The sequence below is a fragment of the Chelon labrosus genome (assembly GCF_963514085.1).
Source record: "Chelon labrosus genome assembly, chromosome: 24".
In the NCBI taxonomy this organism is placed as follows: Eukaryota; Metazoa; Chordata; class Actinopteri; order Mugiliformes; family Mugilidae; genus Chelon; species Chelon labrosus.
The window spans coordinates 4,817,175-4,839,770 of NC_140357.1; the positions used below are offsets into that span (position 1 = coordinate 4,817,175).

A 22,596-nucleotide genomic window follows, 5' to 3' on the forward strand; every position below is an offset into this window, starting at 1 on the left:
CATTAACTCAGAGCAAAGTCAATTTAAGACAAATACAATTCCAGTAATTTAATCAGGCACACGGAGTAACAAAGTGTAAATGAAATCCACCTACAGCCAGTCATTTCTACAAGCCATCTGGATACAAGACTCTGTCAACGCCAGATGGAAAGAAAATGGATCCACAGACTCACACAGACCCTCAGCCAGTGAATAAATGAAGACATGACAAGTGAACAGATGGATGGAAGGATAGGAAATAAAAAAATATAAATGATCATCTAACCCAGCGTTAAGTGAGGAAAAAGGCGGCTGCCAGAGGCTGTGAAGCCTCATTGACGACGTCCACCGACGCCGGCGGGTTCTTTTTATGAAGCAATTGAGAATATGAAAGAGAGAGAGTGCTTACTTTTCCACTGCAGATCGTTTCTGAGACTTGGACTGGTAATTGAGAGCCATCTTGGTTTCCATGCCAGTGTAGATGGCAACCGCTACAGAGAAGAGGAGAGTAGTGAAGATTACAGAGATGATGAAGTAATCAGCAAACCACGGGAAAGCAGAAGCAGAGGTTAGTTTCTTGCATATTTGACTGTATTTTTAGTGTCATATTACCATAGATATATTCAGTGTTCTTGAGTGTGGCTCCTCGTAGCAGCAGGTTCTCTGATCCCAACGGCCTGCAAACACAATAGACACTGCTTCATCACCCTCACCACCAAATAACAAGAGGATTTCATTACCATCACAAAAGGAACTAAAATTGTGTTTCTAAATGTGCTATACACAGAATGAGAGTAAGTCATTTAGCTGGATAAAATGACTGTATTCTTGCAGCGTGCTTGGGATTGAGTTTACCTGGCCACCGGCTCATTCCCCATGTAAATGTTGATACGACCCACAAATCTGAGCAGGACAAAGGAGAGGAGAAAAGAAGTGAGATAAGGCGTGTTTGAGACATTTATCTGCCAGGAGGGCTTTGTTCAAGCCTGTGTGTGTGTGTGTGTGTGGTACTGACTTGTACAGGTCCGGCTGTGGTTGTTCACATTCTATAGTAGCGTGGATGGAGTCCACCTCTGCCTCTGTGTTGTAAGCATTGGTGTCCTGGACTGCATAGTATGTCTTGGAAGGAGGACAATTAAAGGGTGAATTAAAAAAAAACAGCGTAGGTAGTATGCTGGAAAATAAGAGCACATATTACAACGTATACAAAAAAAATGCACACCTTGTGGCTGCTCTCTCCATCCAGACTAGCAGTAGTAACAAAACACGTCCCATCATCTCGGGATGAAGAAAGGAGGATGAGATCACACGGGAAAGTCTCATTTTCTTTGACGAAGACAACGTCCCCAACCTGAGGCAGATGGAGATGAGTAAAACAAACAAACTCCTGGCTGCAGCGTCTTCACTTATCGCCTTATTCTCATTACTGCTAATGCAGTTTGCCAAACAAGCTAACCTCCTGCTTTACCACCTGCAAACCTTTCAAGCTCAGCCAGCAGAGGCAAACATTTAGTTTTAGAAAAAGACAAATCCTCTTTATCTGCTATTCTAGCTATGTTTCCACTCTCATGTCGTTACATAACTTATTTTAATGTAAAATGTTTTGCTAAAGCTAAATTGCTCTTAAATGCAGGCTGACACACACACACACACACACACACACACAGAGAGCTTAGTCGCAGGAAAATCCCTCGGCATGAGCCAATAAAACAAATGCACCAAAGCTCTGTTCACGTTATGTGGGGTGAGAGTGATTTATCCGGTGACAAACGCATACCCTGAGCTTGCGGCTTTGTTTGCGGACCACTTTCCCATGCTGCACCACGTGCACAGGACACTGGTTGACAGCGTTGTCTGCTCTGTGTCTCAACCAGTCCTCATAACCCTGAGAGAAAGAAAGACACAGACAGCGGGATGTAAAAGTGATAACGCACGAGTGTAGGTGTTGCCGGCGGCGCGGTGTTTATTGTCAAGGTAAAGTGAAATTAAATAAAGGCGTCATGAAAACCTTTAGGTCTCACCTGTTTAATGGCTGTGACGATGATGACAAAGAAGAGCGGCAGTCCGCTGGTGACTGGACTTGTGGGAGTGTCAATGATCAGCTGCAGTGACACACACACACACACACACACACTCAATTGAATGACGGAGACAGATTTAGGGCAGGTGAACATATCAAAATGACAGCCAGCTGTAAAGAGGCACTAAGTCACCATTATAGATTTCTACTAGAGGTAATAAGACGTTCTCCTCCTGCACTCACAAGATGTCTGCGTTACTTTGAATAAAACCCTCCTCCACTACACACTTTATTTACCTAAATCTAGCGCCTTAATATTTAATCTGAATGTTTGTTTCCTGCCAAACTGTATGAAAAGCCAGTTAAAAAAGCAAACAATAAAGGATTTTAGTGTCTCTCTTCAAAAGCAATTGCTAACAAGATAGAATAATAATCCCATTTATTTGTGTAATGATTAATATAGAAATGTAAACACGTTAATGCATAAAAAGCCTTCAATTATTTCAGGTCACCCGAAAGAGTCTTTTACCTGAACCAGAAATATGATGAGAAAGTAGAAGTTGGCGACTCTCCTGAACTGCTCAAACATATTCTTTGGGATGAAGTTCCAAAACGTGTACTGGAAACATGAGACAATCATCAATTTACACATCAACAAATAACACACACGAGTCTGAATTGATCAATAATCAGTCTTCTAAATTGGCTAAACAGATTCTATCACCTCCCTCCAAGAACGACTCTTTCACTGAGCCGTCTGTTCAATAGTGTTACCAAGAACAAGTCGCCGACACAGTCGCTTGAACAGTGCACTGAACTATACATCTTTAAGCTCTTAATAGAGTTTGTTGTGATCGGTGTGGGTGTCTTCACTCACCTTGGAGGACACTATTCTGTTGTCAGGAAATCTCTGTTGTATAAAGGCCTCTGTTCCCGAAGGAGGCTCCTTTTGTCCAATATAAATTGTCCTGCTGTCTACCCAGTTCTCCTCACCAACACACTGCAGGGGGAAAGGAAAGAACGTAAATGTGTGAGTAAGCCGGAAGATAGACACGTCTGTGTGTTTCATGGCATTTTAATTTGTGTTGTCAAAACCGTACGAAAGCACATGAGGTTTTTTGTTGACTCAAACGCAAATTCACAGACATTTCAGGGGGCTACAATGAATGAGTAACTTCTCCTCAATGAATGAGAGCTTTTGTTGCCACGGATACACGGACCTGCATGTGACTCAGACTGGAATGCAGAACACACACACACACACACACACACACATCGAAAAGACACCAGGATGCCGATGTCTTTCAAAAGTCCGACTTGGAAAACTATTTATTTATTTCCGTTTTGTTTGCACATTCAGCAGATTTACCAATAAATACAATCAGTGACACGAAATTGTAGGTAGTACACAAACTAGTATATTGTTTAACCTCAACAAATCAAAGTGATTGGATTATTTTTCCATAAAAAATATAACAAATTAAATTACACGACAAAACACAACAACACAAGAGTCATGCTCTACTGTCTGGGAGGTTTTCTCCCATTAAACCTGAAAAATGTTAAGTCAGCCATGTGTGTTTAAAGTATTTCAGGCAGGACTGGACCTGCACACGCAACACAAGAATTGGGGAGCACACACTACTCAAGCTCTATGCATCCCACTAACCCTGCAGTGTTACAGAAAATACAAAAGTGAGCAATTTGCTTCTCACTCCACTCTGGGGGAGACAGTGAAGCTAATTTCTAAGAGTTTGAATTAATAAAAATACCTTTCATGATTCACTAACTATTGTCTTTCTTTAATATTCTAAGGAATTCATTTTACGCTTATGGTCCACAAGTACTTTGTGGTGGTTTCCAAACATGCATCTTCAGCATGAATATATTTTTATATTCCTGTAACAGAGGAAGCAGAAGTAAGTAAGTCTTTTTTTTAAGTATCTGTTTATTTTAACTTCTCTTTATCAAAATGAAATATCGTCTGTGTCACACTGCGGTTGTTATGTCGCAGGTTCGACCAGATAGTTTGTGTCTAGAGGGCGTTCGTGTCAAAGCAGGCAGAAGCCGTCTGGTTATTCAGAGTTGCTGGAGCAGGTCTGGACAAGACGACCGGACTCTAAACGCAAATAATCCTTTCCTAGTCTTCTTGGCTCCTTCTTACAGGCGTCCTACATGCAGCGGTCAAACGCAGCAATCGCAGCAAATGAACGCGGTGAGTTGTTTAATTCATCACTAAATAGTCTGTCTGCTAACACACACACACACACACACATTCACGCAGACAAACAAGAGGTGACAGTAATCTGTGGCCAGTGAATGAGATTGAGTGTCAAGAGGCTGCATGGCCCAGTTTCTTTACTCTCTCTCACAGTTTCTCTCTTTCTCTCTCTCTCTCTCACACACACACACACACACACAGTAACCAGTTGACTCGCTGCTCTAAGATTACCTTGTTTAGGACGGAGGTCTATTTATAACCTGTGACCTCCAATTATCTATGAGCGAGCGACGGAATGATGGAAACGGAAAGCAAAGCGAAGAAAAATTGACGTATGAATAAATATCGATGCCTTCTCGACATATATACGGTTCTAAAATAATTACATATAGTCCCACCACCATCCATCATGTCAGAGGGGCACTGCATTAACAGACCGATATCTGATTTACGGTGAAGGAGGAGATGAAAACCAGAAAGTGCAGACAGCTTGCCAACTCTGTCGCCCACACAGCGATGCCGCTCCTCCCCTTTTCTCCCACCTGCCTGCTCCGTCTGCTTCACCTAACACTTTTCTTTCACGTTTCCTGCTCGCCGCCTCAGTGTAGAAGACGGTCACAGATAAAGGACAGCGGCTGGTGGCCCATCAGTGATATCTGACATGCAGCACACTATCTGGTATCTTGGAGCTTAAAAATCTCAAGTGAGCAATCCATCAAATTGTGGTTTAACGCACTAAATGCGTGCACAAGAAGTTACATAAATTATGACATTATGGAGCTACGCATCAGCCCGTTTCATTGATAAAAACGGATGTGGTCAAAGGTGTGAAACCAGAATAACAGCACATGATCTTTGGTCGTTAAATCTATATTAAATCCTATATTTAAGATTCAACCAAAAAGTGATGTCCAACCGTTGATGCTGCGTGACAAGCGTGATGCTCGACCAATCAAAACTGAGCGGCCCTCAACTTTTTTCAGAGATTCAATGATACGCTGAGGAGTCACAGGTGCATGTTTTGTCGGGACCACTTCCTTCGTGTCTTAACAAAAAGGTTTAGTATCTAGTTCCTCATAAGTAAAAGTATAATTTCCCCCACCCCTTCCAGTCTTAATGCTACTACTGTATTACATTATTTCCATACAATAGTGTGTATAAAGATTGCGATTATGCCATGCATGTGTGCTGATCAATATTGTTTACAGCGTGGGGCTTTGGCCAGATGGCACTCAATGAGAATCAGTGTGCCTCCTCCCCACTGTCCATTTTTTCCCATAATGCAGCTTTATTGGTTTTCTCACCTCTCTCCTCTCCATCTCTCACCACAACCTGGATGGCCTCTAAGCCGGCAATCTCCCTCCTATCGATTACGTTTAGCTTTCATACGGATTCCAGCTTTTTACATGAAAGCCTGTCTGTCTGTGTTTAATCAAATAAAACTGAATCCATACAAAATAAAAGTCCGGCTCCGTATTAACTCGGGCCTTCAGCTTTCGAATGTAACCAGAGACTTTGGACTATTCTGGACGCTGATAATCACATTTAGCGGTGTTTCATGTTTCAGGACGTGGAAGGTTTCAGGGGTGTATTTATAGTTGGAAGGGAAACATTTGTGGTCAGGAGAGAATGATGGAGAGAGAGAGAGCTCACGGGCTTTGTTTCTGTCGGTCTCACTCAGCACCCACATCCACTTTCCTTAACATTAGTGGAAAGCGAGGGGATCCCTTTAGGGATCACACACACAGACAAACACATCCCTGCACCATCAAACATGTATGAGGGCAGGCAGACATGAACAATGGCACAGAGCGTTACCTCTGTAGTCACTGATCCGCAGGATATATTTAGCCAAGCATCACAAGCCCCATTCTTCTTATCAATGTGTGTCTTCTGTATATCTTTACTACATCAGAAAGCAGAGGTAAATAGTCAAAAGTGACAACCGACAAAGGGGTATTTTTAGATTATGGTTGACACACAGGTGCACAAAAAGAGTTTGTGTGCCACTTGTGTAATTTAAGAAGTGAAACTAAAGCTGTGAGGGCTATTTTAATGTACATTGCACTTCTTTCTTAGACTTTTTTCAGTTGGCTTGATAGAAAAAGATCATTTAAAGCCAACGAAAAGAAATCAGTGAAACTGCATTACGTGATGAAAGTGCACATGTATCTGCCACCGCCCAACTTTTTTGCGAGACAAATGGGAAGCTTAACGTCAAGGATATGCCTTAGTGAAGTGTTTCATTTCTTCCCAGTCTCTCTCTCTGTGCTTAAAATAAGCCTAAATGCTCGCGCCACCTGAAGATCGAGTTGGTAACTTCAGAGACATTCCTCTTCTATTAACCATTTCCTAGAAACTTTCCACTATTTAAGCAGCATTGAAAAGATCATGTCATACTGACACTTAAAAACTGGAATTTAGCCCCTCCTCAGTCAGAGTGGGTGGCAAAACTTGCTGCAACATGTCTGCAAAAGCAAACATTTACCTGCTTATAATTAAAGTCAGTTTGAGCCGTTGCTGATTCTTAGAAGATCGTCTTGACAGCAAGGAATATTTATACGTATCTGATCTGACTGGGTCACTTGGGACACACCCAAGGAAAGTCTGATCATGTACGAAAGAGTATATGGCTTTTTTTGGCTTTTTCTAACATTATATAAATTTGTAAAGCTGATATGAATGAGTCTCCCCTAAAACACTGGCTGGCTGCAGAGAAGACGGAGTACTGGGCCAAGATTTGCAGAGATGTGTTTCTATTATGTCTGGAATGAGGATGCGCAATGATGCACCATGTTCACCTTTGCCATGTCATGGATTCAGCCAACACAAACAGAAACACAAAGAAAATCTGTCTTCTATTGATGTGGCCCATCCCAGATCGCAGAGTAGAGTGATTCTGAATGCCACTTGTGTCTGCTGTGACGCCGACACAGACTGTCTTCTTGGTCGGTTAAATTTAAATTGTTAAAAGTAGACAGCGAAGAGAAGCAAATGTAAAATTAATGCCTGCATCTAATTTAAAAGTGTGAGCGATTCGGTTCACACGATTCCCACAGGACCAGAACGCAGCATTAGTGAGCCAGAAACTGAAGGCCCACTGTTATCGGGAACACAGGGCCATATTGTAAACAGGAAACGCTTAACCCACCCACTCATACAGAGGACACACACTTCCTAAAACAAGCGCTTGATGGCAACTAACCTCACCCGTGCCAACAGTGGCGCAGAGGAAAGACAGACTCAGGTACATGAAAGACAGGGCATAGGTAGACAGAGGGGGAAACAAGTCGTCATTTTGATCAAAGAAGCACAGGAAACACTGAGGAGATCTTCTACTCTTGTCATTCTGATTAGATGTTTGTGCTCAAAGAGGAAATTGACACACAAATAAATGAAAATGTATCATCACATCAACACATGACTTCCAGACTGACATATCCTCTAGGTCCAACTCTTCTCTATACAGTGAGGGTAACTGTACTAAAACTTCAGTAACCTGTTAAAAACCAGCTGTAGAACCCAGAAAACAACTACTCAGCCTCTGCGGTGAAATTAGAGTCAGTGGTGTATGATGCCTGGTGAGAAAAGATAACATTTACGGCTCACTGTGAACAGCATAGAGGAAATCACTGCAAAACACACAAACTCCTGTTTGTCTGCAGCTTTTAAAGGCCGAGTGGTTGTGTCCGCTGATGACCAGCCCCAAAGTACGCTATCTCCCGCTGCAACAGGCGGCGCTGAAAAGGAGTCTCAACAAAAGCTACGGAGACAACCTGCTCTCTGCGATATGGCTGACTTACACACACCGCAAATCTAAATTCTGTTGTATATCAGGTTTGCATTTACATATACAACGCACATGTCCATGCGTGTTAGTTATCTCTCCGCTGGCACTGAGCTACAGAGATAAGAGAAATCTCTCTTTCTCTTCCCTGAATGGCCAGACATTACACACAGCTGCAGACCTTGTGGCTAGAAATAAACGCAGGGGAGTGCAGATAAACAGAGATATTCAGACATTTTCTTCTTGGCTTCTCTCGAGTCAAGTTCTGAAAAAGCATGTCTATCTATCTTGTGTTTTATAAGAAGATCTTGTGCTCGTACGTCAGCTGGTAGGCCTACAAGCCAAATCAACTGCTGGTATGCACATCTACGCTACAGAGAGGAAAAAAAACCCGCAATGTAAATGATATGACGGATTAAATATTCACAGAAAACTCACCTGTGTGGTGTGTACTCTTATCTTTATGTGTAGATGTGATATTCTGATAAACCTGATATCTGTGTGTGTGACAGTCTGGGTGTGTGTTACCTGAGTCACAGATTAAAGACCAGCTGTGCTCCCCATCTGCCACTACATCGCTCAGCCTCGCCCAGAGCAAACCAACTAAGATAATGATAAATCCTCGCAGTCAACCTTTAACCGTGACAGTGTGTTCGCACCGAGGGAAACATTCAGCAAAAGCTATGCGTTCAGGAAACGTCAATGGATAAGTGGACGGTCAAAAAGCTGCCTGGGTGGTGAAAGCTGCTCACAGAGGAGCTTTTAATGGCCTCTAGCAACTTATCAGTCCATGATCTAAAGTGTCTGATATCCAGTATCTGTGATTAACATTTCTATTATTGTACACAGACAAGCTCTGTCTGTCTGTATTTAACCAATGTGGAGCTGTAACAGTATTAATCGTTGCTTGTCAACCTATTTCCGTTGAAAACTTTAATATATCTCTGATTACCAAACTTTACAAGACACCACAGCTATTTCTCCAAATGAAAAAGTGATAAGTGATCAAAGACATGAAGAACCTCAAGGACGAATGGGATTTTCCCACCACAAGGAACATAGCTCCATGCATGCTACGGATGGATAGTGATGCAGTATGTGTTGTATGTATCAGAGGAAACACAATCACAATCTCCATGTTCAGATCAGAGTGAGGAGAAAAACATAAAAGCCACTTTATTATCAGTGCTAAAATAAAATCTGCGTGTGCGGAGGTAAAATACCAGGCCGCTCTGGCATCAGCAGCCTCAACAGAACACTAATCAGTTAAAACCAAACCAGTCTATAAAATGTCTGTGCGTGTGTGTCCGTCTCTGGGGGATTTAGTGATCTGAGCGCTCTCGTCATCAGCGCTGTGCAACCATCTACAGACACACACTCTGACGAGAGCACTGCTGGTATTAATCAGAGTCAGTGAACTTTACGACTCAGCATTTGTGCTCTCTGTGTGCACTGTATGTGGGTGTGAGACACCAACAGTTTTTATTATAACTCCACACCTGCATGTCCTAACAAGCCATTGCACCAGAGTTAAAAAGGGAAGTAAAGGTGAAACAAAAAGGAGGGAAACATAGAAAAGCCCCTGATGAAAGATTTAAATATGTGTGTAGGAGTCAGTACTCTATTTCTGACTTGACTTTTTTTTAGAGGTAGAGAACAAATTAAGCAAATTATTGATTATTTTAATCATTTGTTGTAGGCCCAGTTAATGCTATTGCTGCATTTAGCATTAAGCTCATCCTCCTGAGTACTGCATCTCCTCCTGTAACCACTTCGAGAAACACAATACAAAACACTGCATCTACTTCCCCTTCTAATACTACTATTGTGTTTATTTAGTCTGCCATGACCTACAGCCCATTCAATAAAACTGGAGCAAACCATCTAATCAGCAACTCTGCAAAGTAATAATTTGGACCTGCAGGGCTTCCATTGGCTCGACTTGTTAATTAACGACGGAGGACATCACTCAGTGTGACAGGAAGACGCTGTAGCCCTCACTGTGAAATGTCAAAGCCACACACTACATATCAGCACAACACAAAATCATGAGGCGGCGTGGAGGTTGTAAAGATTCCCATTTCGATTAAGCACAGAGTACAGTTCTTATGTGATTACGCATTGCGTTAATACATCAGCTGTTTTCACTACGTGCCCAAAACTCATATTTGATTAAAAAAGATTAGATTAGATTTGAGATTAGATTTGTTACACAGACGAAACACAGTTTACCACTGTAAAGAAAAGAAGCCTATGGAAAAGTACGTGACGGTAAACAGGAGGCCTGAAAACTCTCTGGAGATCACACATCACTGAGATGACCTGAACGGAAATAGACATTCACCTGTTTCCATTACCTATGTGGGTCAGGAGACCACTCTCTAGACCTGTGTGTGTGTGTGTGTGTGACTGTGGGCTGGGCTTGTTTGGTGGTTTTAAGATTTAAAATGTCATGTAACATATCCCTTGGTACAACTAAAGTTTTAAAAGGACGACAAGAGGCATAGAGACACGGTGCATCTGCAGTATAAATGAGCTGATGATTTCTGAGTTGATGAAATAAAGATGGTTTTAGTTTTGTGCATCCACACACACACACACCAACCTCTCCTGCTGGAACACAGTTTCCCCTCTTTGATAAAGTATTTAAGAACAGGGAGAGGAGAGGAGACGAGAGGAGACAAGAGGAACAGTAACCTCAGTGCTTCAGTCAGCTATACAGAGAAATTCATTAGCCTGGTTTTCACAGAGTAGATCTCAGCAGGGAACAAGGATAATACACCGGCTATATCACAAAAAAACTTCCCCTTTGATGACTGAAAAATTACAAATATTCAGTATTTTTACTGGCTTTTAATTGTATTGTAGCTGGAAAACATCTGCTGCAGTTATGGCACTCCTCAGTGGAGGAGAAGCAGGATAATGCAGGACAGATACATGACAGGGGACTAAGCAGCTAATAGAGCAACCACTGTTGTTTCTCCTCCGAGCTGGACAGAAGACCATTGTTGTAGACTTCCTGTGGATAAGCACAGCTTCTCTTTGGATGGGGAGGAAATAAACTTACACACTGTTCTTACTTACTCCATTGTGTCTGCTGTGTGAGGAGGAGAGACTGAACAGCAACACTGCTGACAGTCACATGACCCCCCATGACTTGACTTAATGCTGCATTCAGATCACATGGGGATGAATGTCACTGACAGTCGAAAGAGGAGCGTGGTTACTGTTGTGATATCTGAACTGAGGCCATCAGTTAGTTCACTAGTTTCCAGTTAAAGTCTGATGTGGACAGATGTTTTAAAACAGGAAGTTTGTGTGAGTAATTCCACACCAGAAGCCCACATTGTGGAGCACTCGGTGCTTCCCCAAAACACACTGGAAACAATATACAATAACAAGGTGCTTGAAACAGACGCACAAAAGTCTCCCTGAATTCAGCCAATGCCCATAATTATCTGAGTGAAGAAGAAAACATCTATAACTCAGAGACGGTTCTCCTTCTGTCAGCAAACTCTTCAGTTACACATGTCTGTGTTTGTGTGAGTATCCAGGTCACACTAAGTGCCTGCATTGATCTGTGGACACTCGTTTGGCTTTAAATAACTCTAGCGCTTCCATTCAAAGGCAGCAGTGGCGCTTAGAAGTGGGTAGCACCCCCGCAAAAAGGGGTGAGCTGTAGGGGAAGTTTGTTGAAGCTGCAACAAAGCTAAGATATCACAGAGTTTTGTTCAGTATGTGTGCTTGTGAACACAACGCTGTATTGCATTGTGCTTAAATTTGAACAAGCTTATTGCAGCTAACTCAGCACGTGTTTTTGCACGTGGAATGCCATTTGCTATGCGTACCACTCAATGTGTAGCAATGTGTAAGATAAGAGCCTATAGTATGTACTGTCCAGATGTTTCAGAGCCCCAGAGGTAAATACATGAGCGCTATTCAAACGTACATATGGCACAAAATGATAAAAAGCATTGGACAACTGCAAATAACCAGCTGCTCTGTACGTTCACATGCCTTTATGCGCATTTTCCCGCAAAGGTTAGATAATATTTGGGAGAAAATGTCAAGTCAATACGAAGCTACAGCAAAGAAGTGATTAGCTTAGCTTAGCACAAGACGCAAGGGAAATGCAGGTGGCTGCAGGTAAAAAGTACAAAAATATACCGTCTAAGCAATGTATAATGCACACTGTACAGTTTGTTAAAGATTTTTGTTTATGCTAATATCTGACTTGACTGATCCTCCTACAAAATGACTTAGTATAAGCCACACAATCCCATATGTCCACCATCAGCTGGCAGTCTAATGTACATGTATTTCACTCCGTTACTGCCTTCTTGCTGTAATCTAATGCTGTCCAAGGGAGGTACCAAAATGGTTTTAAGTATCTCCTTCCAAAGTGTTTTTCCCCCACAACTCTTTATTCTCTCTGTCTGCCTCTTTCTTGTTAATGGGAGCACTTCTCCATCTTCCGTAATGTTTGTCCTTAGGACACTGCCTCTAAATGGTGTTCATTACACTGTTTGTGTTGCCGGTAATCACTCCAACACACATACAAACACACTGTAACATTCTGCCATTTCCCACAAATCAATGTGACGTACATTTCTTCAGATTTCTTCTTTTACTAAACAAACAGGCCGTAACCACATGATATTACAGTAACTACGTGACTAATGAGGAAATGAGGAAATCCTTAGAGTTTGAGCAGCAAAAATATTTGGCATTTTGCTTGAACAAATCCTTTTTGGTGACTAATTTTCTGTCAGTCGTTCTACTAAGACTTGTAGCCAAGTACATGATATAACACGGATAGAAAAGTGCAAGTGATTTCTCAGCAATTATCAAAATAAAAAGAGATAACAAATCTTAAGCCAACAATTTAGTCGACACAATAAAACCTAATTATGTTATTGCATATGTTCTGGGTACAAACGTTAAGCCCGCACTTAAAATATTACAACATATTTTTAAGCTTGCCAGAAGCTGTGTTCAGGACAGTTAATTTACAGTATGTACCTCACTAGGTTACTGCCATCTAAGTAAAACTATTCCACTGTGGAGCAAGGCCAAAGGAGGAAAAAGACAAAAACACAGAGCGGCATCGAATGAAACAAAAAAACAACAAGGCAGAGAAATATTTGGGGAAATGAACGCCGTACCTGAATCAGCCTCTTCTTCATTTCTAGTGGTTTTAGTAATCCACTCTCCGTCAAACCGTAGCCATGCTGCAGTCTGGGTTATTCCAAGACGAGCTGGTTGCAGGTCTTTAATGAGGCCTTACTCTCCATGATTATTCATGTCTGTCTGACCTTTTTCTAACTCCATTCCCCCACTGTGAGTCTGCCAATGGAACTGGCTCCTCAGTAACTAGTCCACCCTCCCGGTGGGTCTAACTGGTCCAGGCTGCAGGGACTTTAAATTGATCACATGATGATTAACTGATAGAGAACTGCATGTCAGATCTCGCTTCAAGCCTCTCTCTAGAAATTCCCACTTTTTGTTTCCATTCACCCTCCACTCTGAAGCAGCTTTTGACATGATGCTTCTCAAGGAGTACCGTTTCATACCAAAACAAAAACAGGAGAATATGAGATGTTTATGTGCTCTTCTTTCCTCAAGAAGACAAACACAAACTAATCCACTGACTATAGCTTCTCGCTTCAACAAACTGTCTTTACATTAGCTTTTTGTGAATCAGTGCTGTTTGGTTTCATTTCCATAAAAAGAATCAAAACTCGCGGCTGGTCATCTTTAGGATTATATTTCTGTGGCTGAGCTTTCCGATCTCTTGTGTTGCATCACCATTGTTACACAAGTACAACTGGTTTATGCAGCATGGTACGCTATCAAGCTCTTATTGTGTGGTACTTGTGGGCTTGGTTGCTTTGCTCTGTCTTTGTAGTTTATTGCATCGAAGTGGAATATGGAAACTTTGACAGTGTGTCCATTGTTCATCGCTGTAAACTCTCTGTTGTAACTTTAATGGTGCAGTTCTCTTTACAGTTCCTAACTTTAACAAGTGATTTAAGAGAAGGGCAGCGAAGTGATCAAGAAAACATCACAAAAAGGTGAGAAACCCAATCGCAATGCTTCATTTGACGTCCGAGTTTATCTTCTGTTTCTGCATTTGTTCTCTGCTTCGTTCCACCCCGCACGTCCCCACACGTCCCCATGAATCCTGCTGCCCTTTCATGTCGCCTACACACACCCCCCCAACGTGTGAGGAAAAGGAGAGCATTACTATATGGTCAGTCTCTTCTTCACTGTCTCCTTGACGACCATGATATTAACAGCATCCGTCTCTCGCTGCACTCAGTCCTACCACTGATTCTATTACTGTATCTGTGTGAATCATCCTTTTTTAATTAAATTAAGTCTCTCATCCACCCTCCTTTGAATCTTTTATTCACCGCAACAACAAAAAAGCCTGTACTTTCTCTTATTTTTTTTTATTTTATAATTGATGGCCAATTGCATCAGTGGAACAGTAAGTACTGAGTGGTACCTAATGGCATCATGTGGTCCTTATGAGACCCGTAAACTGCCCCCTTTAAATATGACATCTCTTAAAAGCGTTTAAGTTAAGAAGTTAAAGTTATGAGGACAAGTGTAGCCATCCTGTGATTCAAAGTGTCAGATGATACAGTGGCTCTCCAAACCTGCGACTGAACGATTATATTTGTGCGTTTCACACCGCTGCAGGCTAAAACAACTGACCATGAAATGAAGTGAAATTACCCACTGAACAGAAAGCAGTTAAAACACACATAAATGCACTTCACCTCTTCTGCTGGCAGAACTCCACGCAGAAATACTGGAAGAGGTCCAGGCTACTCCCACCACAAATGTCCCCTTAGCTATTTGTTATAACTGTATGCGAATCTTTACGACCACTTAGAAGAAATTTACTTCACACCAACAAGAGTTCTTTCTCCTTAAATACTTATCAGAACACCTGATATTTCTCAACTGCAGCTGCAAAGTTGAAAGCAATCCTAATTTAATACATACAGACGACACAAACTAGAAATAATGAGCATGAACACTAAAGCAAAGAATCTACTAAATAACCAACACTACTTGTTGAAAGCAATTATTCTTCCTAATCTTTATGGCAAAAACGGCACTTCATTCCTGAGTGTCTACTTCATTTGTATAAATGAATCCAGGAGATTTGGCTCCTGATGGTGGAACATGAAAAGCACTGTTGCAAATTTAGTGGTTGCCTCTTTTGTTTGTGGCAATTACACTCAAATATTAATGCAGTGATTATTTATTCATGTTAAAATGCTGAACCTTTAAACGATTTAGTTTATCTTTGGGGCTGGCTACAAGAAATGCTGCACTCAGAGAAATATATTCATTTGACCGTGTTCCATTATTTATATTATACTACTGGGACATACGTCTTCCAGATTGTGTACACAGTGCGTCCGCTGCTATTTCTGTTTCTGCCACCTAATTCTCAGAGGAATTCTCAAGACGCACCGTTAGATTTAGCTCTGAAAAAATGTCTTTACTGCTCGTTTTGGCTCTAGTGGCAGTGATGCTCGGTATTATATCACGCGGCGCTGCTGTTTTCTGGCCCACAGAGTGCCTGATAGTCAGAGGGGTGGGAGAGGATCCGAGTCATCAATTTCAAAGTGGATGCCAAAGTGCGTTGATAACATTACAGAATAATCAATATTGTTTCGTGTGCATGAGTCGTTCCGACTATGGAAACCACTTGAGCACAAGAACTTAAAAGTGAACATCGGCATGCAAAACACCGCCATGTCCAATCTGCATTTGTATTTTGTCGCTTAGCAACAAACGCACCATCAGGAAGAGGGATGTTTTATATGTTGTTGTACTACAGCTTGCTGCAAGGCTTTGAACTGTAAAAGTGGCTTCACAAGTGCTCCCTTTAGATGCAGCTGAAAAGCTTTTAGTTTCCCCCTGAGGAGGAGGAGCTCCTTACGCTGCAATAAATCGGCCCGCTGTGAGAGAAAACACACAAACTTCAGATTTATACTCAAAAAGTAAAACAAAAATAAAAAGATGAGCGAGGATTAGTCTAACTATTGATTACATATTTTATGGTTCATTCACAAGTTAACAGAGATGTATGAAATGATTTACTGGCCTGTCTGCATTTAAAAGGAGAGCCTAAAACAGGTTACGTCAGCCGGGAAGCAATGTTTGAACTTGTCATTGTTCAGCTTTAGCTTCAACCTTTGTTCAACTTTGCTTTGCTGCAAGACAAGTGATATCCAATTGGACCGTTCAGTCAGACTAAAGAGTTGATGATTAAATGAATGAACACATGCACGAACACAGACAAAGCAGACGCAGCGCAAATATATGCAAAGTACTGCAATATTTTCTAGTATACACTGGACCAAGCAAATGATAGCTCCACACATTGCCAATTTCTCCCTGGGTATTTCTGCAGCAGAAAATAATCTTTCTCCAAACTCCTGTTATTAATAACTTAAGCTAATAAAATTCTGTTAAAAAAGGAAAAGCAAGTAGCTACAGCAGGATATGATCAGAGCAAGGAATTTCTTGCACAGCGGCAAAATCTGGCTTCCCTTCCTGAGTCAACAAGCAGTTAGAGATGAGTGCAACTAGCAATAAACCGAATAGTCAATAATCATTTGATGACTGCCTGCTAATGTCTCAAGCAAACAAAGCACGGAGAGGAGAAAAGGGGGAGACATTACAGCTAAATGGATGAAAGAGAGGAGGGGCAGGTGATATCCATAGTGCACCATCAGCATGTGGGAAGAGGGGCTGTATACTCTCACTTCACTTTTCTGCCTCTCCCTGACATCGGGGCCGTGGGGAATGGCGTGTTCCAGCGCAGAGTCGACCGGTTATCATTCCCGGCGACAGCGAGAACATTACGTCGTACCTGGCCCCCTCAGCACTTTCACTGGCAACCCGGAGCAATGTTATTATGATGACCCAAGTTCAGACAACGTCTCTCTCTCTGCGTCTCTGCGCCGGCCTCTCTCTCTTTGGATAGAGGCCTCCATGCGCCATTAATCCAGGGCCATCCATCATCTGTCTCCTTGTTCAGTGGGCTGTAATACTCTGTTAATGTTACTGCGACGACACTAATACAAGCGCTTAATGGAGCTCGCACTCTTCAGCAGGTACTGTTTGGGCGCTGTAATAAAGACAGTTTTTCTATTAAAGCTTTATGAGTCATCAAACTGAGAAAAAAATAAATAGATAGATGAGAAGTTTATGCAACAAATACTGATTTATTTGTCTTTCAGATTATTCAAATAAAAAACAGGAAGAGGCTTTGCTTGACCTCATCACATAACAAACGCCTAAACAAAAGCTGGGTAACTAATAGGAATTCATTTATGTGAAAAAGGTCACAAGCCAAAATAGTTGGGGAACGGCTGCCTTATTTAACAAACGAACTACAGAAACAGGAGTTAGATGGTCATTGGTTATCGCGACAAACGCCACGTGACATTCTTCTTTTGTCAAACCAAAATTAAAAAATCTCTGAATATTTAGTATATATAAAAAAATAGTATGTTTTTTTTTAATTTTAAAAAAAAAGCGCAAATAATAATTTGAAAAGATGGTGAGACGACGGATTCGCACAAGTGACAAGCGGCAGCCAGTCAAGCAGTGAAACAATCCCAAGACCAAAAGGCTTAGTGAGAGCCTGTAAACCCTTTAGATAAAGAGGTTAACCCTGGTGCACAGTATGGGCGAGCAGGTGTTTAATGACCTGCATGAGGCTAAGAGGAAAACTGATGATGCTGGCGTATACACGAGCGCGGTTCAAATGCTGCTATACAGCTTCACGGAATTCCTCTGCAGAAAATGTGAAGGGTCTGTGAAGGGTCACGGAGGGGGGCTGGAGCCAGCTGTCATTGGGCGAGAGGTGGGATACACCCTGGACAGGTCTGAGAGTCTATCACAGGACTAACACAGAGAGACAGACAACCATTCACACTCACATGCACACCTACGGCCAATTTAGAATCACCAATTAACCTAACAGGCATTTCTTTGGACGGTGGGAGGATGTTGGAGTTCCGCAGTATGTCAAGAAAGTTATAACAAAAGACGGCATTTAGAAAAAGTGGTATGACGACGCATCTGGATTCTGCTATGTGTATTTATTGTGTCCGTCTTGTCCCATAACCCTCTGTTTAGAGTCTAAGATGACAACCATTAGGTTACTGTGTAGACAGCCCCTTAATTTTACAAGAAGGCCTAAAAAATCTGTTTTAATTCAGAGAATAATAGCTGATCATCGTCAGTGAAGCCACCAAAAGACATAAAGATTGAAGAGAAAACATGAGGAAGACTCTTTATTCACATAATAAAAAAGGGTGCATTATTTTGCAGATTTTAGACAATTTGCTGGATCTTTTTTTTCCAATTTGTCGCCCCACCACTGACAGTAGAACTACAAGCTGCACAGGACTGACATTAGCGTCTCAGCTGGACTGAAACATTTGCATGCTTTCTGTTGTTGGATTACAACAGACATAAGCACGACAGATGACAGAAACATTTTGTTAATCTCTCCTTTGCATGGGGACCCTCTAGATTCTCCTAAAGCAAACCCCGGTGTCCCTGAACCCCACGGTGTGCATCTCAGCCGTGGAAGACTCCACCACACGCTACACCAACGTCGGTCCACACTGTCAGCCAGCCTGCTTATGAATTATTGACAACCAGACAGAGCCAAGCAGTTCATGTGATCCGCTGTCCTCTGCGTCAACCGGCTACTACTATATTCCACCTCCCTGCTTACTAACCCGCATGAAGTAACGACAGCAATATGATCGCCAGCCACTACTCAGGCACTATAAACATTTATTGTTGCCTCATATGTACAGATCAAGCGTCACATACAGCCTGTTAAGTGAAGAAAACCGCTATGCCCCGACTGAAACCAAGTCGAAAGTAGGTGCTCAGTGGCTGGCTTAGATTTGAAAGTCTAACTGTAAACTGGATTAAGTGGGTGAAGGTATAGTGAACACCAGTAACCCTTTAATCCACTATGTGAAGGCAGGAAGCCAGGGAGAGAGGAGAGGCACTTCCTTTCTAGGAACACACACATTAGTCATCAGCAGAGGAATGCTGTCTGGCTGCTTTAACTCACTCTTGCACAAAGACATGGCAGCTCCAGCTGACAGCTTTGTTTCATTTCTAAATGAACCTTAAATATAACAAATCTGAAGAATATTCATGTGGACAATAGCAGGATAACACTGTTGCCATTGATTTTTTTAACACAACTACTAAGGCATTCATCTTCATTTAAGAAAAAAATAAAAATCAATGAAAGAAATCTGAAAATAAATGTCCTTCTCAAACAGAATTTACTTTTGACTTGAAAGTTATCAAAAAATCATTGCAGCCCTAATGCAAATGCATTACTTTACACTCAACATGATGTATAAGTGCACTTGTGTTGACGTTGCATTTAAATCCCTACTAAATTAAATTTCTACTATTCTATGTAATTGGATATTTTTATATTTGTAAACGGTACTTGTAAAACTTAAAAATCCCAAAACTAACTTTACATGATAGTGAGTGAGGGGCTAGTGAGGCAGCAGGACAAATACAGCACAAGTACACTAGGTTTCTACATGTCATCGTGATTACATTTTGTACTTATTCAGCCAGGACAGCAGACACAGCCACAAAAACACACACACATACAACTGCATGTTACACTTTTTAAAGAGAGCTATAGGCTTACATAACACCCCCCCGTCACTTTGCCTAATCGGAGAGGGCAGCAACCGAGGAGACTGGACCGCAATCTAATCCCCACAACTGGTAAGGAGTGGGTGCAAAGGGACATCGGTTAAACAGGTTTATTTAACACATATTTAAATCAGTTCAAGAGACTTTTGTGTTCTTTCCGATTACATTTTTGACATTTCCGCCATACCATACTGATTAGGTTTGTCACACTACTGCCTTTTAACCCGAGGTGTATTGTAGCTAATAATGACTATACATTTATTTTTAAATTGGACAAACTTGTAAAAGATGCTTATTAACTGGTGCGTTTTCTTTTTCTTGATTATTTGCAACAATTATTATTATTTGAAGCAAAACTTTGAGAAGCGGACCTGCGACCTGGAGGGTGACATCCAACAGCTGAAGTGCGCTCGACCAAAGAATCTGAAACCCCCACTGCTCTGAGTGTGCTTGCTACTGCTTTGTATGTGTGTACCAAGTACATTAAAGCATTATTACAATAAAGGAATTCTTCAACACACTTTAAAACCAAAGATGCTTTCGGAGTTCAATCAGTTCAGTTTAATTTGCTCAATTATTGTGAAATGTCAGATCTTCCCGTCATCCTACATCATACCGCCGGCCTCCAGTATTGACTGATATTTCATAAAAGCCCAATATTGACAATTAGATAAATGCTCCCTACTTCGTTAGCCTAATCCTAAGTATTCAGCAGTCTCTTTGCATTGTTTTTTTTCTTCCTTTTTTTTTCTTGCAGCAGATTTATAATCAATTCAACACTAGCCCATTTGTCTTAAAGCAGACCAATTACAGCAGCAGACCTCATAAGCATCCCACATCCTGCTGGTCACAGTCCGGCTCCATTTCACCCTCCACACAGCAGGGATTTTTTTTATTTATTTATTTTTTTTTTAATCAGCCATTTGCAACAGTTGGGAGCCCAGTGTCTAAGCCTCGGCCGAGCGTGGAGCCGGGGCATAAACCTCTCTCATGTGCTCGCTCCGTCTGGATTATTATTAAACACATTACTGTGGAGCCTAATGCAACCAGCATCCATACGGGGGCCGGCTGCTGCACTGCTGCCCATCGATTTGACTAGCAGGGAGAAAACAACTAGATTACATAATTCATGTGACTGACTGCATTTGTAGCCTTTTTCAACTGGGATAAGTGGCAATTGTAAAATGAATGAGAATTGCTGTTCCTCCGCATTTCTTGACATCTTCTGTCTGGTGACTCCACTTTTCACTTATTAAAACTGATTGAAAGGGTTTGAAAAGGTTTGTGCTGCGCTATTAGAAGTAGCTCAAAACATTTCTGTGAACCAAAGCTCATTCAAAAATCTGGCGTTTTAACATTTTCTTGGTATGAGTAAATAGAAGTTAATTCAACACAAAAACGCACTTTTATGAATACAATTATACTTTTAATACTTTGAATTATACTTTTAAGTCTCCATAGTGCATAATAAATGCTGAATAACGAATCAAAAAAACAAACAAAAAAAACCCTAATAACATCCTGTTTCAAAATAAATCTTTGTTTTTATAGAGGGAGACTGTTTTCCAATCATTTCCTACTGAGCTTCCTTCCACTCCCTTTCGCGAGTGGAAACTTAATCCGGATGAGTAGCTGCTCTGACGGAATTTGAAACCCAATACTGATAAAAGTTACCACGTTTTCTGTTTATCCTCGCAAAGAAATGTTTAGTTTGTGGAGAAGAAGCGGTCAGGTTGAGGGGGGAATAGCAAGCGCACGGAGGATTTTTAGGCGTAAAAACTTACATATCGGCTGATGAGGGTCCTGAGAGTGCTGAAGTCCATCCCCATCTTGTTCCTCTTGTTGCCTCCTCTTCTTTCTTCTGTCTTTTGTCCACCTCAAATGTTTTATCTTCTGTAGGCGCTAGCTTCTTTTTAGTTCTCCTCCTTTGCCCATGACTTTTCTCTGCCGTCTTCTTCCTGAATTAAGAAGGGCTCGGTCCGATAAAGCTGCGCCTCGACCTGGTCTCACCTCCGGAGAGACTCTCAGAGAGGAGGAGTGTCTCTCTTCTTCAGCTTAAAGTCACTCCACACAGACAAGAGGACGCAACTAATGTCCTCCTCCGTCCCACTCCCTCCGTCCCCCTGCGCGTGGACTAATAATCTTCTTGTCTCGCGCCGCGGCCAAAGGAGATTTTCTTTCATGTACGTCACGCGCAAACCAGGTGGTGTCTCTGGCTGGAGGCGAACGCATGCGCGCTCTGGTGTTTTCTGTGCGTAATTGATTGGATGTTTCAGTTAATTATAGTGGATTGATTTGTTTCCTCGGGGCGGGATGTTGCACCAAATACAAAATTAGTGTTAGTTAAACTTGCATTAGTTTTATACAGAGCAGGTTAGGACAATGGCAGTTACATTAATGTTATTCCTGTATGTGTGTGTGTGTGTAGGGGAGCGGTCAAGGTACCCCAATACCCTAATGGTGCTGTCCACACAAATGGTGCTGAAATCATGAAACAATATATATACATAAATATATATATTTTTTGTAATATTATAATTATTTTATTTTTTTAGGGTCATGAATTGTCGGGAGAAATTTGCTATTTTTAGAGTTTTAATTTTAAAAAAAAGTTTTCTGACATCTGACGCAAACTTAATTTCTCAAAAAACAAAAAAACAAAAAAAAACCATTCGTTTTAAATGTTTTAAATGGCTCATTCTAGAGATATATAATAAATGAAAGCGTAAAATAAAATCTATCAATACATCTGTGTGGTGAACTGTCGCTTTGTTAAATGTTGGTAAGGCCAGAGGGGTCAGAACTTAAATTCACGGTGCTACGTTTCAAGGGGGAAATATT

The 22,596-nt window shown here is 41.5% G+C and overlaps 1 protein-coding gene across 3 annotated transcripts in view; it reads right to left on the minus strand.

Moving 5' to 3' along the window:
- Nucleotides 1-21,972, minus strand: part of atp11a (ATPase phospholipid transporting 11A) — a 37,809-nt gene extending 15,837 nt beyond the window's left edge. For 2 of the 3 annotated variants that reach the window (XM_084574488.1, XM_084574490.1), the window contains exons 1-9: nucleotides 2,877-3,166; nucleotides 2,529-2,618; nucleotides 2,001-2,081; nucleotides 1,757-1,864; nucleotides 1,202-1,330; nucleotides 995-1,098; nucleotides 835-882; nucleotides 592-656; nucleotides 389-470 (exon numbers count right to left, since the gene is read on the minus strand). In XM_084574488.1, coding sequence (XP_084430614.1) covers nucleotides 389-470; nucleotides 592-656; nucleotides 835-882; nucleotides 995-1,098; nucleotides 1,202-1,330; nucleotides 1,757-1,864; nucleotides 2,001-2,081; nucleotides 2,529-2,618; nucleotides 2,877-3,068 — 899 coding nt within the window. In that variant the 5' untranslated portion in view covers nucleotides 3,069-3,166. Of the gene's footprint in view, nucleotides 1-388; nucleotides 471-591; nucleotides 657-834; nucleotides 883-994; nucleotides 1,099-1,201; nucleotides 1,331-1,756; nucleotides 1,865-2,000; nucleotides 2,082-2,528; nucleotides 2,619-2,876; nucleotides 3,167-21,539 lie in introns of those variants that run through there. The other variant, XM_084574489.1, reaches the window with a different exon arrangement.
- Between the last annotated feature and the right edge of the window lie 624 nt (nucleotides 21,973-22,596).